Raw genomic sequence first — 26,354 nt, forward strand, 5'->3', positions numbered from 1 at the left:
CGTGACAGAAGCGTTCCGCTACAGGAGGCTAAAAAAGACAAGATACAACTGCTGTGTCAATTAAATGCAGAGCACCGAAAACTGCAGCATTGTGCAGAAAGTCAGTCAGTCCTTTATCACGCGGTGAGGAAACAGAGATTAGCCATGGATTAGCTGTCTGCAGTAAAAAGAGTCTGCATCCCTGAGCAGCGCTGAGGGAGAGAAACAAAGGGAAAGCGTGATGACTTTCAGTTCAGATAACTGTGTCGAGGACTTGAAGGCATTCTTTTACTACAACATTCTGCCGACTGTAGCTGCAGGCTCCTCGGCTCGCGTGTGGCAGGCTCAGACACTATGCCTGCAAAGCGCAGGTCTTTGCTGATGAACATGGCCTTATCAAAAAGGAATCAGGCCCACAGCGCCAAAGTACATTTTTGGCCAGACAAAACCCATTACTGCACACAGCTCTGCAATCTCCTTGGCAAGACTGCAAATTCAATAAGGTTGTGATGCACTCGCCAAGGCACCCCTCTCAAACAGTGCATTTCACTCGCTTACATAAAACAATGTTTCTCAGCTCTGGTCCAGGAGTGTCCCTGCACTTAACATCTTAATTCATTTTTACAGCAGTACAGTTACAGATCTGCGCCCAGGACTATCCCTACCCTGAAGTACCTTTGTCCATTTCCCATTGCATAAAAGAACTGTGAATGTCTCAAAGTCTCTTTAATTTATGTGGTTACATGCTTTCTCATACTACACTGATGGTATTAGAGGCAAAGTAGCAACCAGAAGGCTGTGGGTTCATATCCCAGGACTGACTCAGTATTATTGGTTGTGCCCTTGGACAAAGCACTTAACCCTCAGGAATCCATGAAATTGTCCATGTGTCAAATTCAATCTTTCTGTATCTGGGTCTGTATCTTTGTGCTGATCCAGCTCAGAAATTCAGTTCAAACCCTTCCTGAATCTGTAGAGCCTCCCTTTCCATTCCATCTTATCACAAAATCATACAGGACTCACATCCAGAATTATGAGCCTATGAAGAGGGGCTGAGATACACATCATCTGCCTCTCACTGCATGGAACTGTTTCTTCAAGGGTTCTTTAGAAAAGAAAATGGTTTTATATGGATCTATGAGCAATCAAAGAACCCTGTGCAGGATTAAACAGTTTTTGCATCATGAAAGTTTTCTTGAGACTGATGGAGAATGTGCTATATACAAAGGTTTTTATATAGAATCTTTTTGAAAAGAGTTCCATATAGCACCAAAAAGGGTTCTTCTGTTGTGATGATGTCAAGCCTGTAACAAATGCTTGTTGGTGCTATATAGAACTGTTTTCAAATAGGCTTTAAATAGAACCATATAAAACATTCTCCATCAATCTGAAGAACCCTTTCATAATGCATTGTGCCATTTTAGCTGGAAATATGAGCATAAATCATCTAGAAGATAAAAGAAATTTAAATCATTCATTTCATCAAGCATGTATTTGGTTTCAGTGTTGCTCCAAAAGTGTTTTGCTGTGCCTCGTTGCAACGCTGCTTGCTTATTTCCGGTACTGGCACCGTTCTCGCACATGCTCAGACTGAGAAATCCAAAAGAAATCAGAGTAAGAGTTCACAGTACTGAGAAATCTGATTACTGAGCTAAAATCCAGCCTCTTTATCAAATCAGATTTCTAGAGTTTACTTCGAGTCTAAAAAAATCAGAGTGCACTGTTTACATGACCACTTGAATAATCAGAAACCGCAGAAACCAGATCATGGTCGCATTACTGAGTGTGTGTAAACACAATCATTGTTTTTGTAATGTCGGTTTAGCCTCATTAACACTGATGTAATAATGAGCGTTTGAGTCCAGACGGCTTTTTAAAGGAACAATACTGAACAACCAGCAACATTAAACAAAATGCACTGCTTTTTATATAAAAATACCTTGTAGGGAATCAATTTTGAGGGAATAAGACAAATATGATTAAACTACAGGCAAGAATTTAGTGTATTAATTGTGATTATTAATTACCATTTTATATTAGGATTAGCTTTTTAAAGTGTTCACACCTATAAATGGTTTAAAACTTTAATAATGGTTATTATTTCAGTCATATATTATCATTAAGTGCCATCAACTCATTTCCACCTCCCGGTGATATGGATGGTGTTTCTCCAGAATGTCTTGACCTCTGTATGGGTCTTCAGGCTTCTGAATCGCTGGTTCATGATTCCTTTGATCCTCTCCATCGATCTTGTAGCTGGTCGTCCTTTTTTACCTTCAGCTGTTCTAAGCATCACAGTCTTTTCCAGTAAACTAGTTCCACTCAGAATGTGCCCAAAGTAAGATCTTCAGTTTGGTTCTCTGGGCTCTGAGTGAGTTGAGAGATTTGATTTGGTTGAGGATCCATTCATTTGTTTTCTTTGCCGTCTTCACCAACACTAAAGTTCAAAGGCATCAGTTTTTTTTTTCCTGTCACGCTTGTTTATTGATTATCATAAGCAGTCATAATAATTCATGAATTACAAAGCAACAATGACCTATTACCTAGTTAATATCCATTACACTAATTTTAAACCATTTAAGAGGATTTCTTGCCACAGCAGCAAGTGGTAGCAGTAATTTTAATTGTTTGGCAACCCTGTACCTTGAAACCTGAAACATTCCTGTGAGTCATCTGCCACCACATAAACATCATTTTTAAATGCGTGACACAGCACAATCCAGTTGTGGTTTAAACAACAGGGCAGTCGCTGGTGTCCACGGCCAACTGCCACCGCAAACCAAGCTAATTAAGCTATCTTGACGATCCCATTAGATTTGAGTTCCAGTTATTCACTGATATTCATGCAGCCAAAGTAGAGCTGGCATAATTACTGCTCTTCATACATATTTAAGACAATTTAAGAATGCCTGCAACACACAAACAGGATACTAATGAGATCATTGGGTCATTAAACAGGAATCTGATTGCTCATGCATTCTCTGATTTAGCACAGAAAGGTTATTGTGGAAGTTTGAGAACTGGAAACTGAAGGGAATGAAGGGGGAAGCAGTTTGGTGCATTTTTCAGAGAAGTGCTGAGTCTTCATTGTCATGTTTGAGGTGTTGCGCCTGAAACTGATTAGACATTCAAAATAATCACATTCTGAATCTAAATGAGTTTCTTTTTTTGTGATTCATTTTTTATTATTTTCCATTTAAAGAACAACCCCTCATTCCAGCCCTGACCCACACACACAAGAGAGAAGAAAAAAATAGCTACAACATAGGACACATGAGAATTACAGCATTTACAACTTAAACACAGCGTAGAGTTAAGCAAGCACAGGAGTCCTGACTTCAGAAATTCTGTGAATTTCCGCCAGCATTGCTAATTCTTGCAGGTGACAGTTCCAGATATAGGATATCCAGTAAGGTATGGAGCCAATGACATATAGACGGGTTGTGAGGGAGTAGCCAATGCTGCACAATTACTTTTTCCGCTGACGTTAAGCCAGCCAGTCATATTTTCCAGGAACTTTCCGTAATGGGGATCTTAGAGGTATCATTCAGTAAATGAAGTTCAGGGTCAGTGAGGAACTGTGTCTTGGTCAGAGAAGAGATGGAACCAACAACCTCCTCCCAAAATGCATAAACTATTGGGCAGTTCCACATAATATGCATAAAAGTCCCCAGAGTCCCATGTGGACAGAAAGCACAGAAGGGGTGGGGGCCTTAAACCCATCAAATGTCTTACCCAGGGTGTCTGATATGCCTTGTGGCATATTTTCAGATGGATGAATTGATGATTGGGGTTATGTGATGCCCTAAAAACATTAGCCCATGCAATTTCCCAGTTTACCTGCCTTCCTCTCTGTTGCAGAACTATCCCACTCCGTTTGTTCAGGAACATTTACAGACACATGTGACATGAACTAAAAGACACTGCTCTTTTGGGAGCCTCTGTGATCCAACTATTATTTGATGATCTTTCAAGTCCATTTAACATTATGTAATTTCAATGCAGATCTGAGTCTAAAATAAAAGAACAAAGAATGCTTGGGTATCCTAAACAATTCCTCAAAAGATCTCAGAGAATTGCTGCCACTGATGTCTTCAAGAACCCTTATACCTTTTTCTGCCCACAAGTTTTGGATAAACGGCTTGTTCCCTGTTAGAAGATTGTTGTTAAACCAGATTGGAGATTACCGGACCACACCTAGTTGCACATTTTTTAGAGGAAACCCCTGGAAATAAGAAATCCTCTAATCGAATTGGAGCTACCATTTCTTGGTCTATTTTCCACCAGTGCTTTTACTGTGAAATGGAAGCATCTAGGAGCGTCATATATATGTACAACCCCAATTCCAATGAAGTTGGGACGTTGTGTAAATCATAAATAAAAACAGAACACGATGATTTGCAAATCCCTTTCAACCTATATTCAATTGAATACACTACAAAGACGAGATATTTAATGTTCAAATACATAAACTTTATTGTTTTTTGCAAATTTTGAATTTGATGCCTGCAACACGTTCCAAAGAAGTTGGGACAGGGGCAACAAAAGACTGGGAAAGTTGAGGAATGCTCAAAAAACACCTGCTTGGAACATTCCACAGGTGAATAGGTTAATTGGAAACAGGTGAGTGTCATGATTCAGGGAGCATCCCTGAAAGGCTCAGTCATTCACAAGCAAGGATGGAGTGAGGTTCACCACTTTGTGAACAACATTGTTGAGAACAATGTTTCTCAACATGCAATTGCAAGGAATTTAGGGATTTCATCATCTACAGTCCATAATATCATCGAAAGATTCAGAGAATCTGGAGAAAGCCCTGCAAGTAAGCAGCAAGGCAGAAAACCAACATGGAATGCCCGTGACCTTCGATCCCTCAGGCGGCACTGCATTAAAAACCGACGTCATTCTGTAATGGATATTACCACATGGGCTCAGGAACACTTCAGAAAACCATTGTCAGTGAACACAGTTCGTCGCTCCATCTACAAGTGCAAGTTAAAACTCTGCCATGCAAAGCGAAAGCCACATATCAACAACACCCAGAAACACCGCCGGCTTCTCTGGGCCTGAGCTCATCTGAGATGGACTGACTCAAAGTGGAAAAGTGTCCTGTGGTCTGACGAGTCCACATTTCAAATTGTTTTTGGAAATCATGGACGTCGTGTCCTCCGGGCTAAAGAGGAAAAGGACTGTCCGGATTGTTATCAGCGCAAAGTGCAAAAGCCAGCATCTCTGATGGTTTGGGGGTGTGTTAGTGCCCATTGCATGGGTAACTTGCACATCTGTGAAGGCACCATTAATGCTGAAAGGTACATACAGGTTTTGGAGCAACATATGCTGCCATCCAAGCAACGTCTTTTTCAGGGACATCCTGCTTATTTCAGCAAGACAATGTCAAGCCACATTCTGCACGTGTTACAACAGCGATAAAGTTCCTTGTTTCTTTTGCACAGTCTCCTTTAAATCACTTCATATGTTACTTATGAAACTGAGGTCTGGGCTCTGACTGTGTCTATCCAAAACTTCTTCCTCTTCCTTTCTGAAGCCATTCTTTGGTTGACTTGGCTTCGTAGGTTTTGTAGGCTTTGGACCAAAACTACACTGAAAAGTGAAGCCTCTCTTATTCTTTAGCTATCTGACAGAAACCAGCAGGTTTTGTGCAAAAGTATCTTGATATTTGGAGCTTGTCAGCATCCCATCTGTCTTGACTAGAGTTATTGTCCCCATTGAAAATAAGCAGCCCATATCATGATGCTCCCACCACCATGCTTCACAGCAGGTATGATGTTCTTTAGTTGATGATCTGTGTTGTTGATGTTTTGGAATTCAGAGCTACCATTTCTTGTTCTATTTTCCACCAGGGTAGGTTAGAGTTTGGCTCAAGCCAGTGTTCAACAATTTGCAAAGTGAATGACCAGTTGTAAATTTTGAAATTGGGATAGACCCACCCATCTTTTGATTTATCTAGCTGTGGTGTAGATCTTTTTATATGTGGACAGTAATCTAAATGAGTTTCTGACATCCCCTCCATTTGGTTTACAGCTTCTAACAAATTTTATAGGGTTTATCAGTTGAATAAGAACTCAAAGCCATGCGTTTTGGGCACAACAGGATATTAAATGGCTATTACCTGACTTTTGAAGGACGCTGCCGGCACCCAAATGAATGGCAGAGATCAATTATTTATACTGCTTCTCATTTTGGTTTTACTTTTTTCACATCTGCTCCACAGCAATAAGCAGCACTGCTGATTACAGCTCTTAATGAATGCTGTGTTAAACAGGTGGCTTTCTCGTGTCTCAGCGATGAGGCTCTTTATGACCACATCAGGCACAAACAACAACAAACACAGACAAACATTAATGAAACAGTTATGCAGCTAATCGAACAGATTCAACAGACATTCAGTGAGATTAAGCTTGGTAAGATCTTTTTAAAAGCCACCGCCCTTGCTGGATCATTTAAAGTCTGAACATCCTTAGAATCCACTAGAGCGAATCTAAAGCCCATATCCTATTCTTAATGATTTTATTAAGTCACTAATTAAGTCCAGCTGTCTGACAGGCCAACAGACTTTTAATGAGTTGAACACAAAATCAGAGCAGCTGGTATAAGCTGAGTGGATCATTGAGTATCATAACCATAATGTTACTTTGGTCTTCTGGCTTAAACTGGGAGCTATCAAATTAAATGGAGGCTTTTCTCTTTATGAACTTCACTGAAGCAGCACACAGGCTGGACCAGCTCATTGCTCTCAGTCTGTTATAGATGAAAAGATAGAATGAACAGGTTGGATATAAACTGCATTTCAATACACTGGAAAAATTGAATTTTCTCTTTCTCTTTTGCATACCTTTGAGATGATGGCAAAGACCTTGGACAGAGAGAAAACCTTGTGAGAACCTTGGACAGCAAGAAAAGAAATTAATGGATTGACCAAATCAGGCCTCACTTCTTGCTCGAAGACCAGAGAACTAAACTGAACTCATTCTGGACACATTCTGAGAAGAACCAATTCACTGGAGAAGATGATTGTGCTTAGAACAGTCAAAGGTAAAAGAGGAAGAGGAAGGCCAGTCAACAAGTTGGATGGACAGTATTAGAGGAATAATGAACCATCAATTAAGAAGTATGAAGACCCAAACAGATGGACGCAGACAGTTGGCATGAGAGATTCATGGTGGGAGAAACACTGCCTAGAGTGAATTAAGCATTTCCAGAGCACTTTTATTTGTGTAGTGCAGACCATATTATTTATTGACATGAAGACTTCTATAGTGCTCTCTAAAGGCAATCTGATGAGACCCAGTCTAACTGGTTGGCTTAATTAATAAGCACAGTTCATGCAGACCTCATATTCATCACCCTGTCACCTTCCTAGTACAACTAGAAATCTTCACTTCAGAATGGAAGGATCAGTTTGACTTTATTTAGAGATAATTATTTATTACCGTTGAGAATCCAAAGAACATTACCATGTTATATGCCAAATGCTCAGGTATGGGTTGTGTACAAGATGTTGATAATACACAAATAAACATGATCAGGAAAAAGAAAGAAATAAAGGGCGAAAGAAAAAAAGGGTGAAAAGGTGAAAGAAAGAAAGAAAGAAAGAAAGAAAGGGCAAAAGAAAGAAAGTGCGAAAGAATGGGTGAAAGAAAGGGCAAAAGAAAGGAAGAAAGAAAGGACAAAAGAAAGAAAGGGCAAAACAAAGAAAGAAAGGGTGAAAGAAAGAAACGAAGAAAGAAAAGGCAAAAGAAAGAAAGAAAGAAAGAAAGAAAGAAAGAAAGAAAGAAAGAAAGAAAGGGAGAAAGAAAGAAAAGAAAAAAGAAAGCATAAAAGAAAGGACAAAAGAAAAATGGATGAAAGAAAGGAAGGAAGAAAGAAAAAAGGATAAAAGCAAGTATGGAAGAAAGAAAGGAAAGACAGAAAGGACAAAAGAAAGAAAGAAAGAAAGAAGGGTGTAAGAATGCAAGGATGAAAGAAAGAAAGGAAGCAAGGATGAAAGAAAGGACAAAAGAAAAAAGACAAAAGAAAGGAAAGAAAGAAAGGGTGAAAGAAAGAAAGGGTGAAAGAAAGAAACAAAGAAAGAAAAGGCAAAAGAAAGAAAGAAAGAAAGAAAGAAAGAAAGAAAGAAAGAAAGAAAGAAAGCATAAAAGAAAGGACAAAAGAAAAATGGATGAAAGAAAGGAAGGAAGGAAGAAAGAACAAAGGATAAAAGCAAGTATGGAAGAAAGAAAGGAAAGACAGAAAGGACAAAAGAAAGAAAGAAAGGACAAAAGAAAGAAAGAAAGGATGAAAGAAAGGACAAAAGAAAAAAGAAAGGAAAGAAAGAAAGAAAGAAAGGATGAAAGAAAGGACAAAAGAAAAAAGAAAGAAAGAAAGAAAGAAAGAAAGAAAGAAAGAAAGAAAGAAAGAAAGAAAGAAAGAAAGAAAGAAAGAAAGAAAGGGCATAAGGAAGGGAGAAAGAAAGACAAGACAAAAAGGAAGGATAAAAGAAAGGTCAAAAGAAAAATGGATGAAAGAAAGGAAGGAACAAAGAAAAAAGGGATGAGAGCATGTACAGAAGAAAGAAAGGAGGAAAGACAGAAAGGACAAAAGTCAGAAGAAAGAAAGGACGAGAAATGACGAGAAATGACAAAAGCAATAACTGAAGAAACATGGAAAGAAAGAACAAAGAAAGAAAGACAGTAAGACAGAAAGGACGAAGTAAAGAAGAAAAGAAATGGCGAACGACCGAATGAACAAACAATATTGATCCCAGAGGGAAACCGCAGCGTTAAAGTAGATCCATCTACACTGAAATGTCATTCAAACGTAATGACTGAAGTTTCTGTTGTCATGAAGTCAGACTGAACTGAACTGTGCAGTTCTAGGAACTCAGCAAGTTAAGCTGAGGTGAGTTTCATTAAATCACACTTCCCAGGACTGATTTAGAACCTGCCAAGCTTAGACCACCAATCACCGATAAAGCAGCTTTGTTTGGATAGTTAGGCTAAAGATACAGGTCTTCAGCATCGGTCACACAAGGACATTGTTAACAAATCATTGAACATGACTCACAAGTGCTAATTTTATATTCTATACTATAGTGCTACATAAACAGTGGAAGATATATGCTTACCTTCCAGTCTGCCTTTAAAGCTGGTCCACTCCTTAGCTGACCAGTGCGTCATGAGCAGGGGTGAGTTCAATATTTTTTTGCCAGCATTTGAGCACAATTGCTATGTTTTATCACTGTTAATGGCCTGACTGAATTATTGGGTCCAAGAGAAGGAAATTTAAGTAACACTTTACTTGAGCCCTGCTACGTAAGATGGACATAACCAGGCCATAAACATGAACAGACAATACATATACAGAACACAGATATGCAAAGGTATCTGTATTAAGTCTACATTGCATTTAGTAAAGACAGGTTTCATAATAGTTGCCTATGTGTGTTTGAATATTTTGCTTGGTTATTCAATATTTTGAAATCAAGGCATGAACAGCAAACACACTCATTAGATGGATTCCAAAGAAGAACTCAACAAATTGTTTCTTTAGAAACACTGAAGTTCCTGCAAAATCCTGAGTTGACTGATAAATCAACATGAACAGTTATTAATCTCAGTGTTACTGACCTCTGCTAAAGTCTGAGTAGACTGATTAATCAATGTGATCAGTTATTAATCTCAGTGTTACTGAGCTCTGCTAAAGTCTGAGTAGACTGATTAATCAATGTGATCAGTTATTAATCTCAGTGTTACTGAGCTCTGCTAAAGTCTGAGTAGACTGATTAATCAATGTGATCAGTTATTAATCTCAGTATTACTGAGCTCTGCTAAAGCCTGAGTTGACTGATAAATCAATGTGATGAGCCATTTAATAATCTCAGTATTAATCTCTTTTAATGTATAATTGATTCCCTCAGCAGTGGACATGTTCACAAGTGATAAAGCTACACTGTAAAAAAAAATTTTAATGTATGTTAATAGAGAAAGAATCTGTAATTTAGGCCCTTATAACTTAATATTTAAAGTCAAAACATTCTAAATTTAAATCCTAAAAGTTAAAAACCCATTTTTTTACAGTCTGTCATCAGTGTTGCACTGGGCTCTCTACAGTCATTAACTGAAACTCCCATAGCTCCCCAGCTTAGTCAAATCTGCAAGATTTTGTTATTGGGACATGCAGATGCGTTTGCAGTCCTGCTCAGGGCTGTGAGAGCAGAAGTGGACTGAAGTGGACAGATGGTGAGATAGAGAATTTGGAACTTCATTAAAATGATGAAACATTAACAGAGGAATTATATGACCAAAACTGGCCATCATTAACAGAAGGGAACAGCGTGAATTAAGTAAAAACAACAGCAGAGTTTTTCAGTGTGCTACGAAGCCCTGCTTGACATCCTGTATACATAAAAATAATGCATGGCCACGCCATTTTAACACATGGGAACCAGATCCTAATGCATGGCCATGACTTAGAAAGGTGTGGGTATGAGAAAATTAAGTTGTAGCCATGACTTAGTAAAGTGTGGGAACGAGATCATGCCTGAGTAAGCTGTGGTTAAGGCTTGATTATCTCATTCCCATGCCTTGCTAAGTCATGGCCATGCATTATCTTTCTTTATATGGTATGTCACCAGCAGGGCTTCATAGTATGCCTAATGAGGATGTATTTAAGTGCATTCTAAATGTATTTGGAATATGTAATTTATTTCCCGTTTCACCTTAAATGGTGCAGCACTTACTTTCAGGTGATGCAGGTGCCAGAATGTAACTACCGCTCAATTTAAGGTGGAACAAAAAATCTGAACAAAAAAAGGGTTAATAATAAGCCAACTTCAGCCTGTAGGAATGAAGATTTAGAATCTTTTTTGCCCCACCTGTGGTGACAGCCTTGTGACCGAAAGGTCACCGGTTTGATCCCCTGAGCCGGCAATACGTGACTAAAGTGCCCTTGAGCAAGACACCTAACCCCCAAGTGCTCCACGGGCACCGTGGATAGGGCTGCCCACTGCTCTGGGCAAGTGTGTTCGCTACCCCCTAGTGTGTGTGTACATTACTATGTATGTGGTGTTTCACTGCATGGGTGAGTTAAAATGCAGATGTGAAATTTCCCCATTGTGGGACTAATAAGGGTCACTTAAGTTTTACTATTTTGCACAACAAAAATATTTCAGGTTGTTAAATACTGTCCTTACTAAAAAAGAAAGAACATCCCAAATGTTTTTATTTGAGGAAATACAGTGTATCACAAAAGTGAGTACACCCCTCACATTTCTGCAGATATTTAAGTATATCTTTTCATGGGACAACACTGACAAAATGACACTTTGACACAATGAAAAGTAGTCTGTGTGCAGCTTATATAACAGTGTAAATTTATTCTTCCCTCAAAATGACTCAATATACAGCCATTAATGTCTAAACCACTGGCAACAAAAGTGAGTACACTCCTAAGAGACAGTTCCTGAAGTGTCAATATTTTGTGTGGCCACCATTATTTTCCACAACTGCCTTAACTCTCCTGGGCATGGAGTTTACCAGAGCTTCACAGGTTGCCACTGGAATGCTTTTCCACTCCTCCATGACGACATCACAGAGCTGGTGGATATTCGAGACTTTGCGCTCCTCCACCTTCCGCTTGAGGATGCCCCAAAGATGTTCTATTGGGTTTAGGTCTGGAGACATGCTTGGCCAGTCCATCACCTTTACCCTCAGCCTGTTCAATAAAGCAGTGGTCATCTTAGAGGTGTGTTTGGGGTCATTATCATGCTGAAACACTGCCCTGCGACTCAGTTTCCGGAGGGAGGGGATCATGCTCTCTGCTTCAGTATTTCACAGTACATATTGGAGTTCATCTGTCCCTCAATGAAATGTAACTCCCCAACACCTGCTGTACTCATGCAGCCCCAGACCATGACATTCCCTCCACCATGCTTGACTGTAGGCATGACACACTTATCTTTGTACACCTCACCTGACTGCCGCCACACATGCTTGAGACCATCTGAACCAAACAAATTAATCTAAAAATTAATCTCATCAGACCATAGGACATGGTTCTAGTAATCCATGTCCTTTGTTGACATGTCTTCAGCAAACTGTTTGCGGGCTTTCTTGTGTACAGACTTCAGAAGAGGCTTCCTTCTGGGGTGACAGCCATGCAGGCCAATTTGATGTTGTGTGCGGCGTATGGTCTGAGCACTGATAGGCTGACCCCCCACCTCTTCAATCTCTGCAGCAATGCTGACAGCACTCCTTTGCCAATTTTTCAAAGATAGCATTTGGATGTGACGCTGAGCACGTGCACTGAGCTTCTTTGGACGACCAACACGAGGTCTGTTCTGAGTGGACCCTGTTCTTTTAAAATGCTGGATGATCTTGGTCACTGTGCTGCAGCTCAGTTTCAGGGTGTTGGCAATCTTCTTGTAGCCTTGGCCATCTTCATGTAGTGCAACAATTCGTCTTTTAAGATCCTCAGAGAGCTCTTTGCCACGAGGCGCCATGTTGAAACTTTCAGTGACCAGTATGAGAGAGTGTGAGAGCTGTACTACAAAATTGAAAATACATGCTCCCTATGCACACCTAGTAACACTAACGAGTCACATGACATTTTGGAGGGAAAATGACAAGCAGTGCTCAATTTGGACATTTAGGGGTGTAGTCTCTTAGGGGTGTACTCACTTTTGTTGCCAGTGGTTTAGACATTAATGGCTGTATATTGAGTTATTTTGAGGGAAGAATAAATTTACACGGTTATATAAGCTGCACACAGACTACTTTTCATTGTGTCAAAGTGTCATTTTGTCAGTGTTGTCCCATGAAAAGCTATACTTAAATATCTGCAGAAATGTGAGGGGTGTACTCACTTTTGTGATACACTGTATATGTACCATGATGTATACAGAAGCCATCAGAAAGTTGCATTAGACCGCTCCGTCCTTGGAAAAGGTGAAAAAAGGAAGAGCAAATGAATTCAGAGATGACAGTAATAACTTCTGACTCGGTCAAAGACTCGGCTGGAGACTCTGAGAATATCACAGAGTGAAAATGGGGTGTTTAATTTTGAGTTTCTCTTTTCATTCCGGCAGCAAGGATTATTTATTTGGCCTGATGCCGGGAGAAAATTTGGGAGTTGAAAACTTTACAGTGAGTGCAACGACATTAATTTTGAAGCGCTGACATCCAGAGATGAAAAGGGTTGAATAATATCGAGGCAATTTCAACTACGCAAGGCACACCTGGGTTCAAAATGTTCCTCTGGCACATTCAGCAGATTCTGCTGCTGCATTCAGGCCCACATGGCACGTTCAGAATTCAGGACAATGTCTCGCTCAGTCCATCCTGTGTTCCCTACAAAGAGTTTCTGTCCAACTCTTTCTCTCTCACTGATATCCAGATAGCTAAACTGTTCCCTTCAGTGTACAGTGGAAAAATGTCATGCAATGGATTCAAATGTGCATATCATTTCAATATGAATAAAACATATCGTCACAATTATTTCCAAAAAACAACTAAAAAACTAAAAAACAACATTGTTTTAGTCTAATATATTTTATTCATATAGGAAGTTAAGTGAAATGGAGTAAACTCAATGCATTGCTTTGCAACAGGCTATTCTGCAACACAATAATACAGTGGATGTCACTCTTATTACAGTGCTTATGACTGGGGTTCTACACAAAAATGATATGATGTGAGTCCTGAATAACGACATACATAAGTATTGCTTTAGTAAGTCAGGTAGGAGGAAGATAGGAATCATTTACAGTAAACAGAGAGGCTTTAAGTTTTATTTACTGAATTGTTTGATATAATGCAGAAATAAGACATGAATAATGGTGGGAGTGGGAAAAATAATCCATCCTCACATGCATTGCGATTCTCACTGGAAACATTCTGAATCAATTCAAAAAATGTCATAATCAGAGTTTTACACTGTGTCCTAACAGCAAGCAATGCGATCAAGCATCAACAACAAAACCAAAACACTCCTGTTATAATCAGTGAAGCTGATCTGCACCAGCTGCAAATGGCAGAGTGCGATGAGCTGCGATGCAACATGCCTTTTTGATTGACGCCCTGTTTCTTTTTTTTGACATGTCACATTGCTCTACCATTGCAACTCAAAACTCCTCAATGAAGTGATGCACTCAATAATCCAACCATAATCGGATTTCTGCAGTTATCTGATTATTCAAATGGTAAACTCTTACTCTGATTTCTTTCAGATTTCTCAGTCTGCACACACGCAAGATCAAACGGTGCATGTAGCAAGACACAGCAAAACACTGACGGAGCGGCGCTGAAAACACATATAAAGGATTTAAAAATTCTTTATCTTCCAGATGACGTATGTTCATATTTAAAGTGGTGCGATGTTTAAAAAATATCGCTTCATGAAGTTTGAGTTTTACATTACGTTTACGTCACGTCTTCTTCTGTGAGTTTATTGTCTGGTTGTAAAGCAGAAATCTGATTACTGTCTGACTCATGTAGACCCCGACGTTGTCCATTATCTGATTACTCAAGTGCAGGTAAACATGTTGATCCGATTACTGACAAAATCTGATTTTCTGCAGTTATTGGATTATTGAGTGCATGTAAACGTATTGATCGGATGTGATTGGTGTAGTGTAGTGGTTAACACCTCTGCCTTCTACAGTAAGTACAACTCATATGTAATCTGTAATGTTTAAATCAAAATATCGTTGTCAGAACAAAACGCCGTATCTCCGTTTTTGACGTTTTTCAGTTTTTGATATAATTTGAAAATGCCTGTCATCCTTTACATCATGTGTAATTTCATGATGAATGGACTCAAAGAAATGGCTCAAAATGACTTGGAAAAAATTCTGGTTCCACTGACTTACATTAAAAGTAAAGTAAGTTTCTTACTTCTCTTGTAAAGTTACCATTTTGGAGAAAAAACAAGTTTTTTTTCCTGAAAACAGCTATATACTTTTTTGGATTTTTGCCATCTCTAAAAACTTTTCTGAGGTTTGATAACATCACTGTGGACAGGTATGGTGGGGAAACATAATAATAACCAATAATATGATGTGCCACTTCCCCCTCCCAACACCCCACCTCTAATGTAGAGCTAGCTCAGAGACCCTCCATGATACTGTGTCGCTCAGGTACATGGAAATGAATTGTGTTGTGATTTCCTGTTCACATCGATTTGAAAGCACATTCTATTAATCAGTCATTTGTCGTGTAGTTGAGTCCTCATTAAAACACAATAAGGGAAATCTTCCAGAGTTCAGTTTAAGGTCTTTATAAGTCTTTGTCTCTGGACTGAGGCGGAGCAGAGATTTTAGAAACATATGCAGAGGCTGTAGGACAGCTGGAGAAATTCATTACACTCCAGTCAACATGATACAGCGCCAGTCGTACATCATAATAATGCCTCAGTGTGACTCTCAATGGCGGAAAACTGAATTTAGTTTTCGTCTCACTTCACCTCGCAAGCCCTGAAGCTCATACTATTGCACATTGTCACCTCACTAGAGTTCAAAATCAGGCCTGCACGTCCAGTCTGATAACGGCTCAGTCAAGCTCTCTAAAAGTCCTTCCAGGCTTGTGACAGGACATGTGAAAAACACTAGATGCATTCTGGGCATTTCCTAATTTCTGTCCAAACCTAATGTTCCTCCTATAACAGTTTTCTATGAGAATCTCAATCTTAGTATATTAAACGTCCAGTCTTTGAGCCATTACTCATAGAATAGGATAAAATTCAGAACCATTGGCCAACTGTGTTTGACCTCTGCATTTAACTCACCTGTGCAATGAAACACCCACATACATTAGTGAACACACACAATAGGGGGCAGTGAGCACAGGTGCCAGGAGAAATCTGGAACCAAAACTTGTTCTTCAGACTAGCTCAGAAGAACTTTCCTTAAAAGGTGCAGCAGTCAAGACTACACTCTGCGCCTCAGTTTCTTGTTTGAATTTTCCCATTCCACCTTAAAAGGCACAGAGGTTAAGATACATTTAGCGTCTCAGTTTCTTGTTTGAATTTTCCCATTCCACCTTAAAAGGCACAGAGGTTAAGATACATTCGGCACTTCAGCTTCTTGTCCAAATTTCCCTGCTCCACCTTAAAAGGTGCAGAGGTCAAACCTACATTTGGCATTTTGGCACTGTCTTTACTAAAGAGCCCTTGAAGAGCTATTTGTAGTCATTTGTAGTGACCATCCAGTACCTGGTTTGAGCAGCCAGGAGAAATCTGGAACCAAAACTTGTTCTTCAGACTAGCCAGCTCCTATTTTCAAAAAATGGAAATTCTTGTTAATGTACTCTACTTATGTTTCTTTGTCTCTGTTCTGATGAGATATGATAGAACCAGCAAAAGCACTTATTGCCAAGAAAAATGGTTTTAAATAATGTAATTAATTGCCTTAAATCTCTATACAGAACAGTATATGAGCACATCAGGTGGAAACCTCTTACGAAGCAACTGTTAAACAGGCGTCATGTTTTCTGTTCTGGTGTTTCTTTGCTTTAACACCGTTTCATCACTGAGGTGCCTTTTATAAACATCACATGCCGTGAAAGTGTGACTGTTGTCTGAGATCTCTTCAGTACGATGCCTAACACACCCATTTTTAAAAGGCTGGGTTATATAAAATCATCAGACATTATTGAGTCCCCTTCAAGAACAAACAAGACGACAGGCTTGCTGTAGAGACCCCCACAGGGACACCTTGTTCAAATGTTCGATCTCTAAATTCAATCTGACGCTGCTCTCCATCAGCCTGTTCTGTCCAACTTTCCACCCAAACGGATTAAAACAGCCGATTTAATATCGCTCAATTACAAGCAAGCCTTGTATTATTTTTGATAATGGTATGTTTTGCATATTTACAGACGTTTGTTATTTCTCCTAAATCCCTGGCAACAAATTAAACTGTTACCCAGCCAGACTAATTCGCCTAAGCAGTTTCTTTTTAATCGCCTTATTTAATTAAATTCATAGGAAACAGCAGTTTGTCAAACATTGTCCTGTGACCATTTGCCAAAACCACCATCTGACACAGGATAATATGTGTTCTTTTCAGTTATAGTAAATCAATAGTACAAACAGCTGTAAAATAAACTGAATGTACAAGCAGCATTTCCAGAATTCATACTCTTTTAGGGGACTTGTTTCCCAGAACAGCTGCTGCTCATCTTAAAATGATGGACAACATCCTTGAAGGTGCACTATAAACTTCTGGAGACCGATTATTGATATTTGAACACAGCAAAACAAACCCCCCAACCTCCCAGTGCTCCTTTAGAAGCTCCACCCCATGTCTGTAGCCATAAAACCCTTCGCAAACATTCCACCTGAAAAGGTGCAACAGTTAAGTCTACATTCAGGCACCTCAGCTTGTTGTTCAAATTTTCCCATTACACCTTAAAAAGTGAATGCATGCGTGGGTGAAAGCTATTAAAGTGAGCATTACACACCGCAGGGCCATGATGTTTACTAATGTAGACTCGCTCTAACAGGCCTTCCAGTGCAGCGTCCAACCCTGCCCACATGCAAGACTGTAGAATTACAAGTTACAATATATACTTAACGACACTCAAACATCAGCAGCTAAAAATATGCGAGAAAATATCTGCTGAAATATCACAGCTGTCGTGAGAAAAGCTCATAACTTCAAAATGGTAACTTTACAGAAGACTGTAAAATTGTTCATAACTTTGAATGGAAGTTAGTGGAACGAGATTTTTTTCTTAAGTCATTTTTCTGAAGCCATAATAGAGGCCTACTATATGAACAGACAATTAGGTTCCTCAGTTGTGACCTTTTTTGTTCCATAAAGGCTTCGACTTGTAACACTTTCGATGAACGTCACGTTTGTAAGCATCTATAAACACATTTATAATATAAAGTTTCATGCTACAATGCATTCATAAGGCATTATAAACATGGTTATAAATATGAATGAAAATGAATTATGATGAATTGCACTTTCTAGCCATTATGCATTATGAATTGTTAATATAATGCATTATAAGTAGTGTTTATGACATGTTATACTGTCAGAAACGTCAGTCCCAGCTTGGAGAGCGTAAAGTAAAGACAAATACTAAGTTTTTTTATGGGATTTACAGTATTTTGTTCCTCAGTGCTGGTGCTGTTAGAGCTGCATCTTCAGGGCTTCAGTCCTGAATATTCAGATGCTTCAAACAGGTCGTCCAGCCTAGAATCTCTGCTACAGTGAGCTTTTCTTACCCAGCGTCCCACTTAAAACACTACATTACATCACAGCAAACCCATCAGACCCTCCCCTGAACCCCCTCTGACATCAAACTGAGCGTGAAGTCACTGTGGAGTGAAGGCCTGGAGAGGGAGAGGCGAGATAGTCAAGTGCTGTCATTGTAATTTATTCCCTCACTTGTTCTAACACCAAGCACTAGAACCCTTCACTACAGTAACACTACAGTAACACTACAGTACAATAATGCTAATTTCTGCCATTCTATTGGATATGCAGTGTGAGTGGAAGACAGTGAGTGCCAGTCTAACAGTGGTGGACATTAACAGTGGTGTACATTGACTTTCCCACATTGGGTAAAACACTGATGGCAGCACTAGTTTAAACTCTGACATTTGAAGCCTGTAATGAGCTTTATTGTGTATGTTTTAGTGTTTCAGTAAATCCTTCAGTAAATACTTCAAATCAAAACGTCACTCTTAGGTTCTAAAAGTGTATAATTAACTGGGCCCTGGACATTTAAGGGGTTAGGGAAACACAAATGGAATCAGCAGATTTTCACAAAACACACAATCAGCTAAGAGCCAGTTTTACTAGAAGTTTTGCTGATAGAAAGGTCTGGAAATGTGTGTGTTCAGTCCATTATAGTGTGTGCTTCATACTGAATAACAAGAATCAGAATCTGCATCTGCCATAAAAATTCACCATCATGCGTCTCTAATAAACAGATTTCACAAACTGGAGCTCAGCTACATTTGTCATTCACATGAACCACCAGCTCTGCTCCAGTGCACTCCAGCCTGATTTGACCCCTGGATAGACCTCTAGATTCAATCTGTAACCTAAAGAAAAATGTTTTGAGGCTCAGACTAATTCAGATACTCAGTCATCGTCTGTAAACTACACTGAGAGGCAAAAGGGTGAGAAAGTTTGCCTGACCTCCTGATGCCTTATTTTGACCAAATCTCGGGCTAGCTGTGTAAATGCATCAGCTCTTTAAAAAGAGAGAGTCCAGTTTAAAATATTGGCTGTTCATTGTTAAGTAGTGCCGTTTGTAAGCGGAGAGGTGCTGTCTGAGGGGCTGAGGAAGAGGAGCAGGGAGAAAATGGCGCCGAATATCTGAAAGCAGTTCACTTCCCGAGCATATGGATGGGTGGAAACATTGGAACTGACGTTCTCCATAAACAACAAAAAATGCTTTAACACATTGGATGATGTAGAAATTCAGAAATAAAATGATATAAAAATAAATACCACAAATGCTTATTTTCACCTGCTCTACTTGTCTTGTACTGCTGTGCTTATCACAGTCACATCAGTGTGAGGTGAACAATGACAGCTAAATTCCAGACGAGGAGCTAATAAATCAGATGAGAATGAATAAAATAAAATGCATATCGGCCGCTTCACAGACCATGTGCGGTCCTTTTTTTCTGAGCACATTTTGTACGAAGTTATACATCGTTTTTATCTTTTGTGTGTTAGAAATAAAGTGGGTTCATTGAGGTGGATGAGGACAGTGAATTAAGTGAAATGATCCACAAACAAGTATGTGTCACGATTGGCCCCTCCCAGTCTTGTCCACGTGCGTTTTTGTTTTGGTTTTTCTAGCCCCCCCCCCCTCGTTTCGTGACTCCGCCCCTGATTGTTTTCACCTGTCCCTCATGCACCCTTTGTTACTTAAGCCCTGCGTTTGCCCTTTGTCTTTGTATCTCTCAATATTGCTGTATTGGTCTTTGTTGTCAGAACTGTTTGGTTGTTTGTTTCTTGTCATGTCTGCATCTGAATCTCTCCGTGTTGGTTATATGACCTTGGACTGTTCTGACCATAACCCTGGATTTGCCCTCAATAAAAGTCGCTTGCCTCCGCACATGCGTCCGCTTCCTCGCTCTGCTTTACAGAAAGACTGGCCGCCTTTGGACGCAGCGAGTAAGCGAGACTCCAGTATGTGGTTGTTCCGTTGGGACGAAACTCTGGCTGTTTCTAAATAGCCCGAGTTCGACATGTCCCAATGTTACCAAGATGTACCCAGCCGGAGTTCCAGATCCCGTGGCCGCACCCCGTGGCATTCCTGATCCCATGGCCACACCCTGCGGCAAGCCTGATCCCGTGGACGCACCCCGCGGCAAGCCTGCGCCTAAGGACCCGCCACCAGTCGCCGCACCTCCAGACCCGCCGCCAGTCGCCGCGCCTCCGGACCTACCGGCAGTCAAAGACGTCGTAGCAGGCCCGCCTGCCCCCGTGGACCTTACAGCCCCTTTGTTCCCACCCATCCCGCCCTCGCCTGTCTCTGTTCCCCATGGTCCTTCTGTGCCTCCCGTTTCTCCTGTCTCTGTTCCCCATGGTCCTTCTGTGCCTCCCGTTTCTCCTGTCTCTGTTCCCCATGGTCCTTCTGTTCCTCCCGTTTCTCCTGTCTCTGTTCCCCATGGTCCTTCTGTGCCTCCCGTTTCTCCTGTCTCTGTTCCCCATGGTCCTTCTGTGCCTCCCGTTTCTCCTGTCTCTGTTCCCCATGGTCCTTCTGTGCCTCCCGTTTCTCCTGTCTCTGTTCCCCATGGTCCTTCTGTGCCTCCCGTTTCTCCTGTCTCTGTTCCCCATGGTCCTTCTGTGCCTCCCGTTTCTCCTGTCTCTGTTCCCCATGGTCCTTCTGTGCCTCCCGTTTCTCCTGTCTCTGTTCCCCATGGTCCTTCTGTGCCTCCCGTTTCTCCTGTCTCTGTTCCCCATGGTCCTTCAGTTCCTCCTTTTGTGCCTCCTGTTTCTGTTCCTTTGTTTTTACCTTCTGCTGTCACTGGTGTGGTTTTGTTCCCTACTGTTGTGTCTGTGTCCGTTCCCGTTCCTGTTGTTGTTCCTGTTCCTGTGTCTCCTTTTGTTTCTGTTCCAGTTTCTGTTTCTGTTCCTGTTTCTGTTCTTGTTTCTGTCCTGGTGCCTGTTCCCCTGTCTATTGCGTGGTCTGTCATTCGTTCTTGTTTTCCTCGTCCTGTTTCTCTGGTCGTCTCTCATCTGGCGTCGTTTTGTGTTGTGCCTCCTTGTCCTCCCTGTGCCTTGTTATCCTGTGTTAGTTAAGCCCTGTGTTTGCCCCTTGTGTATGCCAGTCTTTGTTTGATGTGTTGGTCTCTGATGGATGTTTTGGTCTGTTGTTAGAACGGTTTGTGTTGCTCGTCAAGTCTGTACCTGATTCTGTCCGTATTGACTCTATGACCCCGGACCGTCTTGACCACGACCCTGGATTTGCCCCTAATAAATCTTGCTTACCTCAGCGTATGTGTCCGCCTCCTCGCTCCCCGTTACAGTATGATTATCTGTATTTTTCTGAGGTGCCGAGTTGAGTATATATAACAGATACAGCTCCTTAAAGCGGCCTGTTTTTATTATACAAATTTCCAAGCAACTGCTGCACGTTCGGAGCTGTCCTTATTCACTGATTCAGCTGCCTAACTAGTCACTGCTTAGGTTCCTGTTGGGTTACAATGCTGTCCAACAAGAGAGCTGCCTTTGAAGGCAGTGACTAGTTCAGCAGCTGCCTTCAGAATGGAGCATGCTACAGGAATAAATACATTAATGTGTCACAGCAGTCCAGTCTTCTCATCCTTCAACAGGAGCTGCTGTGTGTGATGCTTGTCAGTGGTGAGCGGACACTTACAGGAGGAGTGGCTGCTGGGAAAACTCTTGCGGCCCTCGGATACCATGTCCGGCTCTCCTGTGCACAGCATTTTGGCATTCATCTGGCCATCAGGGAAGCAGCGATGGAAGTAGTCCGGTCTTGGCCTGCAAACAGCAGCAGATGACAAAGCCTGAGTTTATAGAAGTGCACAACATTCTGGTGAAGATTAATGAAGCACTGAAGGAATTGAAGTTTTTCAAGCTGAACTCTTCTTATCACTATGACGTACGGCTGATTACCACAGATGGCAGACTAACTTACACCGATCATGCTTAATATTATGACCACCTCCTTGTTTCTACGCTCATTGTCCATTTTATCAGCTCCACTTACTCTATAGCTGCACTTTGTAGTTCTACAGTTACAGACTGTAGTCCATCTGTTTCTCTGATAGTTTGTTAGCCCCCTTTTACCCTGTTCTTCAGTGGTCAGGAGCCCCATGGACCCTCACAGAGCAGGTACTATTTGGGTGGTGGAGCATTCTCAGCACTGCAGTAACACTGACGTGGTGGTGGTCTGTTGCACTGGTCTGAGTAGATCAGATACTGCTGCTGGAGTTTTTAAACACCTCAGTGTCGCTACTGGACTGAGAATAGTCCACCAACCACAAATATCCAGCCAACAGTGTCCTGTGAGCAGCGTACTGTGGGCAGCATCCTGTGACCACTGATGAAGGACTAGAGGATGACCAACACAAACTGTGCAGCAGCAGATGAGCTATCGTCTCTGACTTTACATCTACAAGGTGGACTGACCAGGTAGGAGTGTCTAATAGAGTGGACAGTGAGTGGACACAGTGTTTAAAACCCCAGCAGCACTGCTGTGTCTGATCCACTCATACCAGCACAACACACACTATCACACCACCACCACTTCAGTGTTACTGCAGTGCTGAGAATGATCCACCACCCAAATAGTACCTGCTCAGTGAGAGTCCTCTGGGGGGTCCTGACCACTGAAGAACAAGACGATAAAGCAGAGAAACAGATGGACTACAGTCTATAACTGCAGAGCTACAGTCAGTGGAGCTGATAAAATGGACAATGAGTGCAGAAACAGGGAGGTGGTTTTAATGGTATGGCAGATGGGTGTATAGGCTATGGGCCCTTTAGTTTAATATACGAAAAGAAACAGATTCCATGGCTTTTAAAACTAAAAGCTTTGAACAAAAACTGTATTGGAGTCTCTCAGAGGGGAAACACTTTGGCTCTTCTACTGTGTATGAACCCACACCTGCTGTAGCTCTGCCCGGTACTTCCTGCTGATCATTATTCACACCTGTAGCTCACTAATTTGCTGTATGCTGGGTTGCTAAGCTCTATTCCTCTGGTCCCTGTGTGTTTATAGCTTTGACCTTTGTCTATGTTTCTGGTCAGATTATGGATTTGCCTGTGCTAATGCTGTTTTGTTTGTTTATTGACCACTGCTGCTGCTGATTTCTGGATTACAGAAAAATGTCATATATTTCACATGTAAAGTGTATTATTATGTGAGTAATGTGTCGTCACGTGACACGTTATGCGTGGAAATGGCTTGTAATCATATGTTTTCCACATGTGATCATGTGTTTTTCCACACGATGGCATGTTTTTCACATGCGATCACACGTTTTTCTGAATCCGATCGTGCTCTTTCATATCTGACAAGACAGACACCTGTGATCATGATTTATCATGTATGATAACACAAGATCACATGCTTTTTCTCACGTGATCATGTTTTAATGGCACTAATAATAACAGGTTTCACATGATCATGTGTTTTTCATGTGATGACTTTTTTCACACGATCATTTTTCACGTGACTGCAAATTTTTCACTTGTTCACATTGTTCACTTGTTTTTTCGAACAAGATTGTGCGCTTTTTCATGTTTGATAGCACGTTTTTCACATTTTGTGAAGTTTTTCATGTTTGATAATGTTTTTTTCTGATTTGATAACGTGAGATCACATGCTTTTTCTTATGTGATCAAGTTTTCACCTGCAGTCACATTTTACTCGCATTAATAATAATGTGCTGTTTCACGTGACCATGTGTAACCACCATGGTCACGTTTTTATTTTGAGTGAAGAAGGTGCCATTTTCGGCATGGCATTGCCACTCCAGCCTCAGGGGTGAGCTATGAGCTGTTCTGACTCCTTGAGGCAGGAACAAGTATAAAGGTTAGAGAGAGGAAATAGGAAAAAGCTGTTTGGGTTCCAACACTTTATGCCGTGTTCAATCGTCTCCTTTTCCAGGAAACTTGTGTTTCTTACGCTGGTCTGAGTATTGTTTTGTGTTTTCTTTTGTTAGAACCAATTTCATGTATTTAGGATGAATTGTGTTGGTTTTCTTTGAAGTAGCTGTTAGCATATTATGCTAACCCCATGCTTTGTTTGTTTAAAGCCCCATTGTTGTTATTTGGGCTGCTGATTAGAATCACTGGTATGTTTATTAGGAGGAGACTTTACACCACCCTTCAGTTTGCTACTGGGCAAGGCAATACTCTTTTTCAGTTTGAACATACTACTACAGACTGCACAGGAAAACATCTCTGGGCAACAGCTTTTCGTTTTCCTGTGGATTATATATTTCTCCAGTCATTCCTTTTCATCTTCCTCTCTTTCGTTCTCCTCCATCATTGGATCAAAACCGGTGAGACTGTTCCTTATTTAAAGCTTATTTGTACAGTTGTAAAGCTGGACTCAAGGACTTCATTTTCTGAAGAAAAAAGGATTTGGGACAATTTTTGTATTTGTTGGTTGTTTGTGTGTCTGGTAAATCACATTTAATACACTTTGTTTTTTTTTGACACATGGGTTTGATTGAGTGCTCAATTCATGTCTCGTCGCTCTAGTGTGTGTGTGTGTGTGGGTATGTATATATATATATATATATATATATATATATATATATATATATGAAAAATATATCATTTTTTTATATTGTTTTGTTGTTGGTTACACGTGTTTTTCATGTGATCACTTTTTTTCACATAATCGTATTTTTTCACACAACTGCACGTTTCTCATGTGAGAACAGGTTTTTCCTCATACGATCACAAGCTTTTTCTAAATCTGTGCATGTTTTTTTTTCATATCCGACAAGACATTAGTCACATGTGATTGTGTGGTGTTTCCAATCTGTTATTTTTTTTCACGTGATCATATACTTTTTTACATCTAATAGTTTTTTTTTACATTTTCTGTTTTTTTTCACACGTGATAACCTTTTTTCATATTTGATAACATCCTTTTTCCATATTTGATTCTTCTCATGTGATCATGTTTTCATGTGATCGCATGTTTTAATTGCACTTAATAATACACTGTTTCATGTGATTATGTCTTTAATGTGATCATATTTTTTTTCACACAATCATACATTTTCCACATATAATCACATTTTCCATGTGTACAAAATAACACGTGAAGTGTCTTTAAAAACACGTGATTATTCACAATTGAAATTCATGTCTTTATTTTTTTTCCTGTAATGTTGAGCGGGACAGGAGGTCGATCTCTGACACAGAATGAGGCTTGGTATCATTAAAACGTCTAACAGCTTTCTTCACATTTACCATGTAGATCCAATAATACTGTAAAATAACTCAAATACAGAAAAAAACTGCATCTGTGAAGAGCCCACTTTAAAATGGGACAAGCATGATCGCTGACACAAACAGAAAGGCATACAGACACTTTATACTATTACCTGCCAACTATCAACTTGATGGTGTTTGTGAAGACGCCGTTCAGTGCCAATGCGAGAGACACGGCTGTGGAGCAGAAGACAGACAGGATGTTAAATGATAACATTCAGTATAAAGGACCTCGATTTAACAGCCTCAGGGTTCACCATCAATATACACACACAAGTGGTTCAACAAATTGTTAAGAACGTGTCATAAGAAAACATCTGGACTGAGAGCATTTTCACCAAGAAAATGTTTTCAATCTTAATTTGCAGTACTAAGTTTAGATCGCTTGTCTTTTATTAAATAATAACAGCACCAGAAGGTATATTAGGACATTTTACAACCCCAATTCCAATGAAGTTGGGACGTTGTGTAAAACATAAATAAAAACAGAATACGATGATTTGCAAATCCTTTTCAACCTATATTCAATTGAATACACTACAAAGACGAGATATTTAATGTTCAAACGGATAAACTTTATTGTTTTTTGCAAATATTCACTCATTTTGATTTTGATGCCTGCAACATGTTCCAAAGAAGTTGGGACAGGGGCATGTTTACCACTGTGTTACATCACCTTTCCTTTTAACAACACTCAATAAGCGTTTGGGAACTGAGGACACTAATTGTTGAAGCTTTGTAGGTGGAATTCTTTCCCATTCTTGCTTGATGTACAACTTCAGTTGCTCAACAGTCCGGGGTCTCCGCTGTCGTATTTTGCGCTTCATAATGCACCACACATTTTCAATGGGAGACAGGTCTGGACTGCAGGCAGGCCAGTCTAGTACCTGCACTCTTTTACTACGAAGCCACGCTGTTGTAA

At 40.3% G+C, this 26,354-nt stretch overlaps 1 protein-coding gene across 1 annotated transcript in view; it reads right to left on the reverse strand.

Annotated features, from left to right (window-relative positions):
* The window catches only part of plpp4 (phospholipid phosphatase 4), a 163,029-nt gene that overhangs the window by 42,013 nt on the left and 94,662 nt on the right, over positions 1-26,354 (reverse strand). Inside the window, exons 4-5 of the mRNA XM_017694051.2 lie at positions 25,546-25,609; positions 21,831-21,955 (exon numbers count right to left, since the gene is read on the reverse strand). Of these exons, the coding sequence (XP_017549540.1) occupies positions 21,831-21,955; positions 25,546-25,609 (189 nt within the window). The remainder of the gene's footprint in view (positions 1-21,830; positions 21,956-25,545; positions 25,610-26,354) is intronic.

The sequence above is a fragment of the Pygocentrus nattereri genome, chromosome 5 (assembly GCF_015220715.1).
Source record: "Pygocentrus nattereri isolate fPygNat1 chromosome 5, fPygNat1.pri, whole genome shotgun sequence".
Classification (NCBI taxonomy): Eukaryota; Metazoa; Chordata; class Actinopteri; order Characiformes; family Serrasalmidae; genus Pygocentrus; species Pygocentrus nattereri.